Source organism: Hemitrygon akajei, chromosome 24 (assembly GCF_048418815.1).
Source record: "Hemitrygon akajei chromosome 24, sHemAka1.3, whole genome shotgun sequence".
Taxonomy (NCBI): domain Eukaryota; kingdom Metazoa; phylum Chordata; class Chondrichthyes; order Myliobatiformes; family Dasyatidae; genus Hemitrygon; species Hemitrygon akajei.
Genome location: NC_133147.1, coordinates 11,060,353 through 11,077,309, shown reverse-complemented (window position 1 = coordinate 11,077,309; position 16,957 = coordinate 11,060,353). Strand labels below are relative to the sequence as shown.

Below are 16,957 nucleotides of genomic sequence, written 5' to 3'. Positions count from 1 at the left end.
GGAGACCACGAATAATACAGTACTAAGCAAAAGTCTTAGGCACATGTAAATAAATCTGCATAGAGTGAAGAGGCCTTCAAAAATAAAGAAATGAAATGCGTCTAAACACCCGCTGGGATGCAGATGAGAATGAAGCAAGACTGGGCTTACTCCTCGTCGGGAAATAGAGCTGGTTTAACAAATCTAATATCCAGAAGAGTTATCTTGTAAGTGACTACACTACAACATCAGAATTATACTATAGGCTTTGGTTCTAAAGAGCTTGAGGTTCATTAAAGGCGTTGTATAAATGCCGTCTGCCAGCCTCTCGGTTGCTGCTGCCCGAGGAATGTGCCTGCATATGACAGTCTCTCCCTTTTGCTTACTCCTCCTGAGGGAAGGTCCTTGCGTTTGGATGGTATCTCCCTCTCCCTCGAAGCTGTTGGAAGATCATGCCGGAGTAAGGTTTAACTGAGGTGGTTTGTGGATTGCGGACTCTTAATTCAGGTTTTTGATGTGTTTCTAGATCTTCTGCTCGCTCCCAATTTTGTTGCTATTTTGGGCGATTTTGGATCAGGGCTGCCTGCAGATAACGAACTGAGCTGAGATATGCTTTTTTGATTTTGTGTTTTAAGTTCTGTGGTTCTGTGGTTCTACTCATTTTTTTTCTTGCCATTTGCACTATTTTTTTTCGTGTGTTGGGGGGCGTTGATAAGTGGGTTTGATGTTTTTCTTTCAACTCTTTGGTTCCATGGTTTTTCGTTGTTTCGTGGCTGTCTGTGGGGAAGACGAATCTCAGGGTTGTACACTGTATACATATTTTGATAATAAACGTACTTTGAATCTTTGAAGTGGAAAGCTCTCTTTTGTTACAGGACCAATGGTAAGCATGAGAAATGCAGGGAAATAATTTCACCCATGGAACATAAGTGATCCCTCTCAAAGCAACACACACAAAATACTAGAGAACTCAGCAGGCCAGGCAGCATGAAGATTCGTACGGCCAGATTTGGGAACAGCTTCTTTCCAACTGTGATAAGACTGCTGAACGGATCCTGACCCGGATCTGGGCCGTACCTTCCCAATATCCAGACCTGACTTGCACTACCTTACTTTCCCTTTTCTATTTTCTAATTATGATATATAATTAAAATTTTTATTATACTTACATCGATTTGTACTTCAGAGAGCGCGACGCGCAGAAACAAATATCGCTGTGATGATTGTACGTTCTAGCATCAATTGTTTGGTGACAATAAAGTAATAATTGTAATTGTAATCTATAGAAAAGAGTAAAGACATTTCAGACCGAGACCCTTCGTCAGGACTGAAAAGGTAGGGGAGAAGTCCAGATAAGAGGGTGAGGAGAGGGGATGAAGAAGTACAAGGTGGTAGGTGATAGGTGAAACCGGGAGAGGGGGAGGGGTGAAGCAAAGAGCTGAGAAGTTGATTGGTGAAAGGGATAAAAGGCCGGAGAAGGGGAATCTGATAAAGAGAGGTCAGAAGACCATGGAAGACAGGGAAGGAAGAGGAGCACCAGAGGAGATGATGGGCAGGCCTACTGAGTTACCCCAACATTTTGTGTGTGTTGTTTTGGATTTCCAGCATTTACAGATGTTCTTGTGTTTGTGACATCCCTTTCAATATGACTGAGAAAGTAAGCCAGTAAAGAGCTCCAAATAAGGGAAGGACCCAGGGCATAATGATGTAGGTAACACACAGATCTACATACTCCTTAATTTAATCCCTTAACCCTTGGCTACATCCACATTGCCCAAAATAACAACCTGGCACTCAACGTCAGTAAGACGAAAGAGCTGATTGTGGACTTCAGGAAGGGTAAGACAAAGGAACACATACCAATCCTCACAGAGGGTCAGAAGTGGAGAGAGTGAGCAGCTTCAAGTTCCTGGGTGTCAAGATCTCCGAGGATCTAACCTGGTCCCAACATATCGATGCAGTTAGATAGATAGATAGATAGATAGATAGATAGATACTTTATTCATCCCCATGGGGAAATTCAACTTTTTTCCAATGTCCCATACACTTGCTGTAGCATATATAAAGAAGGCAAGACAGTGACTATACTTCATTAGGAGTCTGATGAGATTTGGCATGTCAGTAAATACACTCAAAAACTTCTGTAAGTTGTACAGTGGAGAGCATTCTGACAGGCTGCATCACTGTCTGGTATGGGGGGCGGGGCTACTGCACAGGACTGAAAGAAGTTGCAGAAGGTTGTAAACCTAGTCAGCTCCATCTTGGGCACTAGCCTACAAAGTACCAGGACATCTTCAGGGAGCGGTGTCTCAGAAAGGCAGCGTCCATTAAGGACTTCCATCACCCAGGGCATGCCCTTTTCACACTGTTACCTTCAGGAGCCTGAAACCAGCCACTCAACGATTCAGGAACAGCTTCTTCCCCTCTGCCATCCAATTCCGAAATGGATTGAATCTTTGGACACTACCTAACTTTTTAAAAATTATACAGTATTTCTGTTTTTGCACGTTAAAAAAAATCTATTCAATATACATAATTGATTCGCTTATTTATCATTATTTTATTTATTTTTTCTCTCTGCTACATTATTATTGCATTGAACTGCCGCTGCTAAGTTAACAAATTTCACGTCACGTGCTGATGATAATAAACCTGATTCTGATCTTTCAAAGCCCTTTGCACGTCGGGCAGGTGCAGTCATCAGGAACACTGGAGGTCTCCCTGCCTTCTCACATCCCGCAAGAGGAGCATTCAACTATCCTGTCTGGCACCTCTACTGTTCTAACTTTGCAAATATAAAGAAGGAAACAATAAATAAACTGGGGAAAAGAGTTACCAGCAGCTTTTTCGCCTTCTCTCACTCAAGCCTCGAAGAGTTAAAGCCTCAATGAACCACTCTAACACTGTCCACTTCAACAATGGCCGCTCCGGTTGCCCCTGCCATTTGTTCTTTCCAATCATCCCCGATCGCTGATTGGATGCTGATCAATCATCAAACTGCTGTGATTTGATGCCTTGTGTACTCAAGTTGTGGGCACGTTCTTTTCACTCCAGCAGCATGGCGAGTTATGGACTGCCCCGTGTTCCAGAGCCAAAATAACTTACGAAGACATACAGTGACATACGTCATTGGCATCGACAACCAACACAGTCTGGAGATGTTTTGATATTTCGATTAACATGTGACAAATAAAGCTAATCTTTACTCTTCATCTTGTTTTGCCCCAGTACCAGAAGGCAAGGCAGTCTGGGGTCACTGGAGGATCTGACGGTGTTAGTGCATATGCCGGAGTTACAGTATGTAGCAAATAATAATTTCAACAGTAAACAGTCTTTATATTTGAATGTGGATTGCAGATAGATTTTAAAATACAGCTCAGAACAACGGTGTTCTTGGAGCTATAGACTAGGGTTGATTGTAAACAAAGAAACACTCCATTTGACCTGAGATGTCTGCATATGAATGCAGCCCAGTGACAGGAGTGATTAACATTCAAACTAGGGTGTCTGCTGTGTTGGTGAGAAGATGTAGGTGTTTGAAAATTATTTGTAACTCAAAGGAAGCCCTGTTAATACAAAGTATTGAAGAGAACAATGTCATTGTAATTATTAAAACTGTACTGAGTTATCATTGATCTCAAGGGTATAAAATGTGATGTACTTTGAGTTTATGGGCTTCTAAGAGTTTCTCAAATATGACGCCTGCTTGTGCTAAATAAAGACTTCTATATCTAATAGCTTCAGTGTCTCCCTGTGGTGTCGTTCACAGTCACAACAGACAGCATCTCTAGAGGGAAATGAGACTGCTGACGTTTCAGGTCGAGACCCTTCGTCAGGAATTCTGTCGTCCATTTCCTTCCACAGATGTTTCCTGACCCACTGAGTTCCTCCAGAATTAGTGTGCTGTGTCAGAACCTGGCGGTCTCCTGCGAACTCGCCAGTAAAGCAGCAGGTTCCCGGGCGCTGGACAAAACCACACAGAGGCTCACAACATCTACACACATCGTACTCTCAACACGCTGGAGGGCTGCTGAAACCCATCACTCTGAACAAGCAGACTCTGCTGCTGTTGTTTAAAACATGACCTCCCTTCTCCTTCAGGGCCGCGACCAGGCAACGATAGCAAATTAGGGCCAGCACGGTAGCTTAGCGGTTAGCGTAACGCTACTACAGCGCAAGTGACCCAGGTTCAATACCCGACGCTGCCTGCCATGAGGGCGTCAAAGCAGATCCAACGTCTTCGCCAACCCATAAGTAAAATCTGGTAGCTAATCACCAACACGCATTCAAGGGCAGCAGGGTAGTGTAGTGGCTAACGCATCACTTTACAGCGCCAGCGACTGCTGGTGTTCAATTCCCACCATTGTCCGTGAGGAGTTTGAGGGTTTTTCCTTGTGACTGCCGGGTTTCCTCCAAGTGCTCCTGTTTCTTCCCACATTCCAGAGGCATGCCAGTAAGGAAGTTATCGGTCATATTGGTGGAGTGGGCTGGTTGGGCTAAAGGGCCTTTTACCATGCTGTATATATTTACTTTGAAAGTAACATTTACTTTGAACTGTGAATATTGAAATAAATAAAGTTACCTCCAGTCCACCTTAATCCCGCAGAGAAAAGCCCCAACTTGCTCAAGCTGGGGCCGGACGACCTGATAGAAAGACTGTAAGTGCATGAGGATGTATCCAGCTTGTTTAAACTCCTATTATGCCAAAGGAGCCTGGCTCAAAGTAAAACTTCGAACTGTTTGGAAAGGGAAGGCAACAAATACTTCCATTGTTTGTTCCATGGGCAAAGGTCCAAAAGCAGCTGTGATCAAGTCCATCATGATTTCTAGGGCGACATTGCTTGCTCACTGTTCCAAATACGGTTGGATAAATGCCAGATCACATATCCTTGGTGGGCTCCATACGGCAAAGTTCAAGTTCGTAAGGCAGTATGGTGGCGTAGTGGTTAGCACAATGGTTTACAGTACCAGCGGCCCTGGTTCAACTCCCATCACTGCCTGTAAGGAGTTTGTACGCTCTCCCCGTGACCACGTGAGTTTCCTCCGGATGCTCCGGTTTCCTCCCGCAGTCCAAAGACCTATCGATTGGTTGGTTAATTGGTCTTTGTAAATTGTTCTGTGATTAGGATTAAAGAGGGGGTCGCTGGGTTGTGCGGCTGGAAGGGCCAGTGGGGCCTATTCCGCACTGTATCTAAAAAAAATTAATAATAATTTTGAATCAAATAAAAGTAAAATCAGCGAGTGTTTCAAAGATTCACATCCTCACTGCTATAACGTGTAGGAAGCTTTTGAAGTTCACATCCATAGCTCCTTGAATGCGGCACAAGAGATTCTGCAGGTGCTGGAAAGTGAGAGGAACGCACACAAAGTTCTGCAGGAATCAGCGGATCAGGCAGCATCTATGGAGGAGAATAAATAGTCGTAGTTACGGGCTGAGACCCTTCATCAGGACTGGAAGTGAAGGGGAAGAATTTGGTTTAAGATGGCGCTGGTGAACCTCAGCGACTTCTGGTTGGTGGTCATAGAAACAAGGAAAACAACTAAATACTTTGATAACCACTCTTTTTCTTGAAAATGATCATCGCAGTGCAATTGGAGCAGCAGTCCGTAACTTCCCTTTGGGTTTTGAGGTAATTTGATGTGGCAGAACTGAGGCGAGGCACTGGGTCCATCACTGAGAGCGAGGAAGGCCCGCTGTTCGATCAGATTAAACACCCGGCCAAGTCAGAAAGTTTGTGTGCAGCCCAAACTGACGCGGTGGGGTCCAGGCCCCAGTGCGTATCGAAACGACTGAACCTGATGCTTGGATAACAATTTAAGTGACAGGCCTAATTGGAAAGGTTGAGTAAGAGGCTGAATCGAGGCAGCAGGGGTTACGTCCCAGAGCAAATCAAGGCAATTGAACCTGCTCTTTGGACGACGACTTAAGACGCTGGGACAGATTGTAAAGGTCAGGGTGTTGCAGGCCAGTTCAGCTCACTGCTCTGCTGAACTAAAGGTCCCTGGACAAACTCTCTTTGCAGACTTCAGTTCTCTATGCTATTTGCTTATGTTTATTGTCTGCAGGGTATCTTTTTCTCTCTGCAAATGGGGTATTTGATGGTCTTTTTGTAATGGGTTCATTCTGGTTTCTTCGTTTTGTGGCTGCCTGTTAGAAGACGAATCTCAAGGTTGTATAATGTACACATATTTTGATAATAAATGCACTTTGAACTTTGAATAAAAAGGAGGTTGGAGGGGAGCGTGTCAGATAAGCACAGGTCATTCTAGACTCCAGCAAGTGCAGTCTCGTCTGTTTCCATTCCACAGATCTCATTCTGCCGCCAGCCACCTCATAACCCAATGATGTCGGTTGATCTGCAGAGCTCCTCCGGCAGATTGTCTGTTTGTTCTTTGTTCCTTTCTCATCTTCTTGGGGCTGGGGAAGACTTGGCTCTATTCCCACAGAGCTGGAGTAGAGCCAAGTCTTCCCCAGCCCCAAGAAGATGAGAAAGGAACAAAGAACAAACAGACTATCTGCCGGAGGAGCTCTGCAGATCAACCGACATCGTTGGCGGTCCTCAAGCAGTTTCGACCTGAAATGCCCACTCAGATGTTCTTCACCCACCGAACCCCTTCAACTGATTTGTGGTGCTCCAGATTCCAACATCTGCTGGTTCTTGTGTCACTAGACGAGAAAGCAAGTTCTGTCATAGTCCATATCACATTTGGGAGAAGGTACACTTGGCAGTGGAGTGCTCCCTCAACATTGTGCAGGAGTTTTATGATCAAGTTTCTCATGTGGGGCTTGAAGTCTCTCAAACGTCTGTCTCAGAGGCAAGAGAACTTCATGTTGGAGTGAATGAGCAAGTGCAGCAGGCAGTAAAGAAGGCTAATGAAATGTTGGCCTTTATTACAAAGGGAATTGAGTACAAGAGCAAGGAAATCCTCTTGCATTTGTACAGGGCCCTGGTGAGACCACACCTGGAGTATTGTGTACAGTTTTGTTCTCCAGGGTTAAGGAAGGACATCCTGGCTGTAGAGGAAGTGCAGCGTAGATTCACGAGGTTAATTCCTGGGATGTCAGGACTGCCTTACGCAGAGAGGTTAGAGAGACTGGGCTTGTACACGCTGGAATTAAGGAGATTGAGAGGGGATCTGATTGCAACATATAAGATTATTAAGGGATTGGACAAGATAGAGGCAGGAAATATGTTCCAGATCCTGGGAGAGTCCAGTACCAGAGGGCATGGTTTAAGAATAAGGGGTAGGTCATTTAGGACAGAGTTAAGGAAAAACTTCTTCTCCCAGAGAGTTGTGGGGGTCTGGAATGCACTGCCTCGGAAGGCAGTGGAGGCCAATTCTCTGGATGCTTTCAAGAAGGAGCTAGATAGGTATCTTATGGATAGGGGAATCAAGGGATATGGGGACAAGGCAGGAACCGGGTATTGATAGTAGATGATCAGCCATGATCTCAAAATGGCGGTGCAGGCTCGAAGGGCCGAATGGTCTACTTCTGCACCTATTATCTATTGTCTATTGAGTGCATTGCCAGAAGGAATTTTACTCCATCTACACACAGTGACTACCTTACTAAGTACTCCAACTCGAAATGCAAATATCTAGTCAGCTGATTATGTGGTGGCAATCGTATGCTGACATGGTCACGAGGCTCAGTTGCTTTTTGGACAGACATCAGAATGGGGAAGAAATGTAATTAAAGTGACTTTGACCATGAAGTGGTTACCGGTGCCAGACGGGGTGGTTTGAGGTTTTCAGAAACCGCTGATCTCCAGGGATTTGCATGCACAACAGTCTCTAAAGTTCACAGAGAATGGTGCAAGAAACAAAACACATCCAGTGAGCAGTCGATCTATGAGTGAAAACACCCTTGTTAATGAGGAAGGTCAGAGGGGAATGGCCGGACTGGTTCAAGCTGACAGGAAGGTGACAGTAACTCAAATAGCCACACGTTACAACAGCGGTGTGCAGGACAGTATCTCTGAACACACGACACTTCAAACCTTGAAGTGGATGGGCTACGGAAGAAGACACTAAATATACACTCAGTAGCCACTTTATTATGAACAGGTGATACCTAATAAAGTAGCCACTTAGTACAGATGCACCATTTAGACCCCAGAACTGCATCGTCAATACCAGTTTTCCGGAAGAAATCTTATTGTACACTTGCAGGATTAATGTCCACAATCATTGTGTAACCAATGCAAGATCTTTATATTCCATCCATGTAGGGTTTCCAGTCTGATTATTAATGCTCTGGCACTTAAAACAATTAAACCCCAAACCACAAAGCAGAGCCAGACCCCTGGGAGAATCTGCTGCTTCAGTGTACTATGCCACAATATTAGTTTCCCGAGCATTACCACAGCAACCAAATTGTTAAAACTCGGGCTGTTGCTGAATCAAGAAATGAATGATTTTAACCCTTCGATCATCCTATTGTTGATGGATCAGACACAGAGAGGGGCAAGTGAGGTCTTCAGGAAACTCCTGAAGTAATTGTCAATTCTCGCCTTCGCCTTTGGCCCTCCGGGTCGAGTGGAGTTTATTGTCATATGAACAGCAGGACACTGCGGAGTGCTAAGGGATCTGGGATCCTGTACCTCCTCCCCAATGGTAAATATCAGAAGAGCCTAACAAGGTCCCGCATGGAGATTGGTCAAGTGCTTGGCAACCAAAATGAGGTAATAAATTGGACTAGACATTGGCTTTGTGGGAGAAGCCAGAGAATGGTGGTAGATAGTTGCCTCTCTGACTGGAGGCCTATGACTAATGGAGTGCCACAGGGATCGGTGCTGGGTCTGTTGTTGTTCGTCATCTGTATCAATGATCTGGATGACAATATGGTTAACTGGATCAGCAAATTTGTGGATGACACCTAGTTGGCGTAGTGGACAGCGAGGATGACACCTAGTGGGTGTAGTGGACAGCGAGGATGACACCTAGTGGGCGTAGTGGACAGCGAGGATGACACCTAGTGGGCGTAGAGGACAGCGAGGAAGACAATCAGATCCTGCAGCAGGATCTGCACCAGCTGGAAAAATGGCAGATGGAATTTAATGCAGACAAGTCTGAGATCTTGTACCTGGACCAACCAGGGTAGGCCTTGCACGGTGAATGGTAGGACACTGAAGAGTGTGGTAGAACAAAGGGATCTGGGAACACAGGTTCTTAATTCATTGAAAGTGGTGTCACAGGTAGATAGGGTCATAAAGAAAGCTTTTGGCACATTGGCCTTCATAAATCAAGGAGCTGAGTACAGGAGTTTTGATGGTACGTTGAAGTTGTGTAAGACGTTGGTCAGGTCTAATATGGAGTATTGTGGGCAGCTTTGGTCACCTACCCACAGGAAAGATGTCGGATCTACCTACATATACCTACAAGTAGGCTTTTTCCACTAAGGATGGGTGCAACTACAATTAGAGGTCATGGGCTAAGGGTGGAAGGTGAAAAGTTTAAGGGAAACAGGAGGAAAATTTTTTTCACTCAGAGGCTGGTGAGAGAGTGGAACGAGCTGCCAACACGAGTGGTGCATGCCAGCTCGATTTCAAAGTTCAAGAGAAGTTTGGATAGGTACATGGATGGTAGGAATATGGAGGGCTGTGGTCCCAGTGCAGGTCGATGGGACTAGGCAGTTTAAATGGTTCATCAGGAACTAGATGGGCTGAAGGGCTTGGTCATTGCTGTACTTTCCTGTGACTATATGTACAATAATAAAACAATATCAATATGCTCTCACTCATCTTCAAAGGTTACTCCACTGGTTTCAAACATTTAACGCTGAGGACAAAATAAGTACCATTGTAGTTGCTGTCAGGCTAAGTGGTGACATCTTGTGCCAAGTGTCAAAATTGCAGAAACATTGTGAGGAAATGCTTGAACCACACATGCCAGGAGATCAGAGCTTAGAACCTTGAACACGCTCGGGTCATTTCTGGTCACTCTCTCACCCGGCAGACAGAGGCGAATGGGTTCAAGTCCCACTCTGGAATAACTGGCACTGAATGCAAGGTGGACAAGCCTGTGTTGGGATGCGTTCTCAATTTTGCCACCTTTTCCAAAGGCATTCTAAACCAAGGCCCTTCTTAATCTCTTCGGTGGATGCGAAAGATGTGATATTCCTTCCAAGTGCAAATGGGAGAACATTCTAATTATTCAAACAATCCAAGAGCCACAGAGATGAGAAAGTTTGCAGGTATTGGAAATCTAAAAGCAACACACAGAAAATGCTGGAGGAACTCAGCACATCAGACAGCATCTACGGAAATGAATAAACAGTTGACTTTTCATGCTGAGACCTTCGTTCAGGACTGGAAAGGAAGGGGGAAGATCCCAGAATAAAAAGGTGAAGGGAGGGGAAGGAGGCTATCCGGAAGGTGATGGGTGAAGCCAAGATGGTGGGAAAGATCAAGGGCTGGAGAGGAAGGAATCTGATAGGAGAGGAGAGTGGAATAGGAGAAAGAGACCCAGGGGAGGTGACAGGCAGGTGAGAAGAGGTAAAAGGCCAGAGTGGGTAACAGAAGAAAGGGGGGGGGGGGGAGGGAATTTTTTTTGCCGGAAAGAGAAATCGATATTCATATGTTGGAGGCTACCCAGAAAGAATATAAGGTGCAAACACGAGGAAATCTGCAGATGCTGGAAATTCAAACAACAACACACACAAAATGGTGGTAGAACACAGCAGGCTAGGCAGCATCTATAAGGAGAAGCACTGTCAACGTTTCGGGCCGAGACCCTTCGTCAGGACTAACCGAAAGGAAAGATAGTAAGAGATTTGAAAGTAGAGGGGGGAGGGGGAAATGCGAAATGATAGGAGTAGACCGGAGTGGGTGGGATGAAGCTAAGAGCTGGAAAGGTGATTGGCGAAAGTGATACAGAGCTGGAGAAGGGAAAGGATCATGGGACGGGAGGCCTCAGGAGAAAGAAGGGGGGGGGGGGAGCACCAGAGGGAGATGGAGAACAGGCAAACAACTAAATATGTCAGGGATGGGGTAAGAAGGGGAGGAGGGGCATTAACGGAAGTTAGAGAAATCAATGTTCATGCCTTCAGGTTGGAGGCTACCCAGCCGGTATATAAGGTGTTGTTCCTCCAACCTGAGTTTGGATTCATTTTGACAATAGAGGAGGCCATGGATAGACATAACAGAATGGGAATGGGACGTGGAATTAAAATGTGTGGCCACTGGGAGATCCTGCTTTTTCTGGCGGACCGAGTGTAGGTGTTCCACGAAATGATCTCCCAGTCTGCGTCGGGTCTCGCCAATATATAAAAGGCCACACCGGGAGTACCGGACGCAGTATACCACACCAGCCGACTCACAGGTGAAGTGTCGCTTCACATGGAAGGACTGTCTGGGGCCCTGAATGGTGGTGAGGGAGGAAGTGTAAGGACAGGTGTAGCACTTGTTCCGTTTACAAGGATAAGTGCCAGGAGGGAGATCGGTGGGAAGGGATGGGGGGGACGAATGGACAAGGGAGTCGCATAGGGAGCGATTCCTGCGGAAAGCAGAAAGGGGGGGATGGAAAAATGTGTTTGGTAGTGGGATCCCGTTGGAGGTGGCGGAAGTTACGGAGAATTATATGTTGGACCTGGAGGCTGGTGGGATGGTAGGTGAGGACAAGGGGAACCCTATCCTGAGTGGGGTGGCGGGTGGATGGGGTGAGGGCAGATGTGCGGGAAATGGGAGAGATGCGTTTGAGAGCAGAGTTGATGGTGGACGAAGGGAAGCCCCTTTGCTTAAAAAAGGAAGACATCTCCTTCGTCCTGGAAAGAAAAGCCTCATCCTGAGAGCAGATGTGGCGGAGACGGAGGAATTGTGAGAAGGGGATAGCCTTTGTGCAAGAGACAGGGTGGGATGAGGAATAGTCCAGGTAGCTGTGAGAGTCTGTAGGTTTATAGTAGATATCAGTAGATTGGCCGTCTCCAGAGATGGAGACAGAAAGATCAAGAAAGGGGAGGGAGGTGTTGGAAATGGACCAGGTAAATTTGAGGGCAGGGTGAAAGTTGGAGGCAAAGTTAATAAAGTCGACGAGCTCAGCATGCGTGCAGGAGGCAGCGTCAACGCAGTCGTTGATGTAGCGAAGGAAAAGAGGGGGATGTTATAGAAGAATATAAGGTGTTGCTCCTCCACCCCAAGGTTGGCCTCATCGTCGCACAAGAGGATGCCACGGGCCAACATGTCGGAATGGGAATGGGAGGATGAATTAAAATGTTTGGCCACTGAGAAGTTCCAGATTGAGCGGAGGTACATGATGAAGCGCTCCCCCAATTTACGTCAGGTCTCACCAATGTAGAGGAGGCTGCATCAGGAACACTTGATACAACAGATAACCCCAGCAGATTCCCTAAAATTTCTTCTTCTTAGATCTTTGCTCTTTTGTGTTTTGATACACCTACCACAGGAGAAAGAGCTTCACTATCTACCCTACTTATGCCTCTCAGAAGGATTATCTTATCAGGTAACTTGCTGGCCCCTTTCACACCCGGGGCAATTAGGACGGCACTGTAGCGAAATGGCCAGCACAATGCATTGCAGTACCAGCAATCCTGGTTCAATTCCCGACACTGCCTGTAAGGAATCTGTGACCGCGTGGGTTTCCTCCAGGTGCTCCAGCTTCCTCCCACAGTCCAAAGGTGTACCAGTTGGTAGGTTAATTGGTCAATGCAAAATGTCCTGTGATTAGGCTAGGGCGAAGTCGAGGTTTGCTGGGTGGCGAGGCTCTGAGGGCCGGAAGGTCTTTTATATGCTGTATCTCAATAAATAATTAAGTACAGTATATCTAAGTTCTAATTTCTTCTCACAATCCTCCAATCCAGGCAACATCCTGGTGAATCTTCTCTGTATTCTCTCCAGCACAACTACATCTTTTCTCTAATGTGGCGATCAGAACAACACACAATATGTCAGTGGTTTTGTAAGGTCGAGGCAAAATTTCTAATAAAAAGGGTTAAGACAGCTGTGATGTTGCTAAAAGTTTTGTGACCTTGTGGACATCCTGTGTTTTCCAATTTAAGTTCCAAGTCTACATAACTAAGATTATAGTCCTGGCCAAAGCCTTTCATTAGAGCTAGAACACAGCTACACAAGATAAGGCTAGATAGATGAGCCACACAGATAAACTCTTTATCTTGCTAATAGGTGGTTTGTTCACTTGTTTGCTACTAAGATATAATCACAAGCTGTAACTCAGAGTCCCACGCATGTAGAATCCCGATGGTATCACGTGAAAGTAAAAGATTTGCCACATGAAGTCTGGTATCGAGCTTTATTTTTAAAAAAATTCACCGACAGTAACTCACTTAAGAGTGAGTGTGACCAGCAAGTCACGATAGTCCCACCACCTTTGTTCTCAGGTAAGATGCAAGACTTACCCTTAGTTCCTGGAGGTTGTAAGTTGTCTCCAGTCATGGAGCACCATCCCACGGGGAAGATGTCCCCAGAATCGTAGCGACACCAGTAATCGAATGCTCCCCTCCAGCCGTCAAATGTCACCAACACTTCCGACCCCCTCACATCCCCAATCGTTGCGGGGCAGATAAAGTGCGGGTTCTTCCTATCGACTGCCTCCAGTTTCATCCCCACTTTGTAATAGTTCTGCGGGGGTGAAGGTGGCTCCTGTGGAAGACACAGCACACGAAGGCTGATCAAAGGCTCAAAGTTCAAAGTCCATTTATTATCAGAGCGCAAATTTGTCACCATATACACCCCCGAGATTTATTTTCTTGTGGGCATTCACAATTGAACAAAAAATACAGTAGAATCAATGAAAAACTACACACAGAGACTGACAAACAGCCAATCTGCAAAGGATGAAAAATTGTGCAAATGCCAAAGAAAACCATTACAGTAACAATATCGAGGAAATCTGCAGATGCTGGAAATTCAAACAACAACACACACAAAATGCTGGTGGAACACAGCAGGCCAGGCAGCATCTATATGGAGAAGCGCTGTCGACGTTTCGGGCCGTTATTATTCTTGGAGAGCTCTTCCCAGAAACAGAAGGGTTCCTTGCAGCAATACAGGACCAGGTGGTTAACACAAAAAAATTGTAAAAAAAAAATACATAATAAAAGACCAACAAATTCCAATACGATAAATGCAGAAAATTCCAAGAGAAACTGGAAACATCCAATACATTACAGGATCCTGTAGCGGTTTAACTCAATCTGATTACTGACACAGGCACAATCAAGTGACAAACGTCATTCAGCAGTCTTGCTTTAAAATGCAAACTCATTAAAGAAAGAAACCATACCTCACTATAAGTACAAGCCTGATCCAGTTTTAGAGTCAGAATCCCACAAATTATATTACAAATGATTGGTTATTACAGATAGGACAATCAATAACAACCATCCACATATAATATCACAGGAAAAACAAGCAAGATCAACTTACTTAATAGATACAATCATTCCAAACACACATAACATAGATAGATAGATAGATAGATAGATAGATAGATAGATACTTTATTCATCCCCATGGGGAAATTCAACTTTTTTCCAATGTCCCATACACTTGTTGTAGCAAAACTGATTACATACAATACTTAACTCAGTAAAAAAAATATGATATGCATCTAAATCACCATCTCAAAAAGCATTAATAATAGCTTTAAAAAGTTCTTAAGTCCTGGCGGTAGAATTGTAAAGCCTAATGGCATTGGGGAGTATTGACCTCTTCATCCTGTCTGAGGAGCATTGCATCGATAGTAACCTGTCGCTGAAACTGCTTCTCTGTCTCTGGATGGTGCTATGTAGAGGATGTTCAGAGTTATCCATAATTGACCGTAGCCTACTCAGCGCCCTTCGCTCAGCTACCGATGTTAAATGCACATGCAGATATCAATGTGATAAACTCCAGATATATATCGAATTAAAAGAGGAAATTGAAAGACTATGGAATATGAACAGGGCATACATTGTCCCAATAGTAATATCCACAACTGGTATCATCCCAAAGTCGCTACACAATAGCATTAAACAATTAGGGCTATACAGCAAAATTTATGCCAATCTCCAGAAAGCCACAATACTAAACACCACTAGAAGAGTCCGAAAGTTCCTAGCAATTAAGAAATGAGTGAGCTTGGTGTCGCCCGTACCTTAGGTCTTACATGCTTGAGCTGAGAAAAAAAAAGTAATAAATAATATTGATAACATGTGTTGTAGAGTCCTTGAAAGAGAATCCATATGTTGTGGGATCAGTTCAGAGATGAGGTGAGTGAGCAAGGTTCAGCAGCCTGATGGCTGAAGGGTAATAACTGTTCCTGAACCTGGTGGTATGGGACCTGAGGCTCTTGCACCTCCTTCCCAATGGTAGAAGGCAGCATGGCCTGGATGGTGGGGAGCTCTTGATGCTGCTTTCTTGTGGCAACGCTCATGAGAAGTCAAAGCTTGGCTCATGCACTGACGAGTTGTTAAAGAAAATAGGGAATTGTTTGGAGATATCTGCTGCAGTAAGACATGAAAATGTAACGACTCCATAAGCACTATCACATGATTTTTGTTCTCTTTTCCATTTTATATATATATATATATATCTGAGGATCTATCCCGGACCCAACATATCGAGGCAGCTACAAAGAAGGCACAACAAAGGCTGCATTTCATTCAGAGTTTGAGGAGATTTGGTATGTCACCAAAAACACGAGCAAGTTTCCTCCCATGTATCGTGGAGAGCGTTCTAACTGGCCAGTATTGGGAAGGGGGGGAGGCACTGCACAGGATTGAAGTAAGTTGAAGACTTGCAAACCCAGTCAGCTCCATCATGGGCACTAGCCTCCGTAGTATCCAGGACATCTTCAAGTAGGCGATGCCTCAAAAAGGCGGCATCCATCATTAAGAACCCCATCACACAGGTCATGCCTTGTTCTCGTTGTTACCATCAGGAAGGGGGTACAGAAGCCTGAAGGCACACACTCAAAGACTCCAAGCTTCACTACATATGCTGGTGATAATAAACCTGATTCTGATATGTATTTCATATTTCTTACTGTAATTTATAGTATATTTTACCATTCAGTGGCCACTTCATTGGGCACCTCTTGTACCTAATAAAGTGGCCACTGAGTGTATGTTCGTGCTCTTCTGCTATGAGGGGGAAAACCCAGAGGGTCTGCAGTTTCTGAGATACTCAAACCACCCCATCTGGCACCAACAATCATTCCACAGTCAAAGTCACATAAATCACATTTCTTCCCCGTTCTGGTGTTTGGACTGAATACTGTGAACCTCTTGACAATGCCTTCATGCTTTTGTGCATTGAGCTGCTGCCACATGATTGGCAGGTTAGATACTTCCATTAATGAGCAGGGGTATAGGAGTACTGAATACAGTGGCCACCGAGTGATTGAGTGTATCACACTGTCCCGCAAATTTCAAACCACAAATTTCTTGACGTGTCAGTGATAATGAACCTGATTCTGATTCTCAGACCACAACTAAATTTAAACCTTACACATTAGCATGACTAGAATAGGTTACCATATGCAGTGTGCCCAGGGTGGGAGTGGAGAGAGGGGTCTGAACAATTGCGTGCATGGGACAGGGGAGGGTGTGTGTGTGTGTGAAGACTACCAAGAGCTCAAAGAACACCAGGTAAATTTACAAATGTTCGAAGTTTACATTGAGGAACTCATTAAGATCCCTGAAGTTAGTTCTCATAGTGTCAGAGTTAGCCAGCACAAAAACAGGCCCAGAATCAGTGAGCTCAAATCGGAACTGCTACGGGACTTGAGAGTCCGAAGGTGGGATTCCCTAAAAGGGGTAACTTGTAGGTTGAGTCAGTAGCAGAGAAGGCAATTGCAGTGTTAGCACTGATTTTGTGAGGACTAGAATAAAAAATCAAGGATTTAACGCTGAGATTTGTAAGGTGTTGGTCAGACCACATTTGGAGTACTGTGAGCAGGTTTGGACCTCCAATCTAAGAAAGGATGTGCTGGCATTGGAGGGGATCCAGAGGAGGTT

General features: G+C 44.9%; 1 protein-coding gene across 9 annotated transcripts in view; it reads right to left on the bottom strand.

The window, feature by feature from the left end:
- Nucleotides 1-16,957, bottom strand: part of LOC140715866 (polycomb protein SCMH1-like) — a 204,417-nt gene that overhangs the window by 63,755 nt on the left and 123,705 nt on the right. For all 9 annotated transcript variants that reach the window (XM_073028348.1, XM_073028347.1, XM_073028349.1 and 6 more), the window contains one exon: nucleotides 13,355-13,598. In XM_073028348.1, coding sequence (XP_072884449.1) covers nucleotides 13,355-13,598 — 244 coding nt within the window. The remainder of the gene's footprint in view (nucleotides 1-13,354; nucleotides 13,599-16,957) is intronic.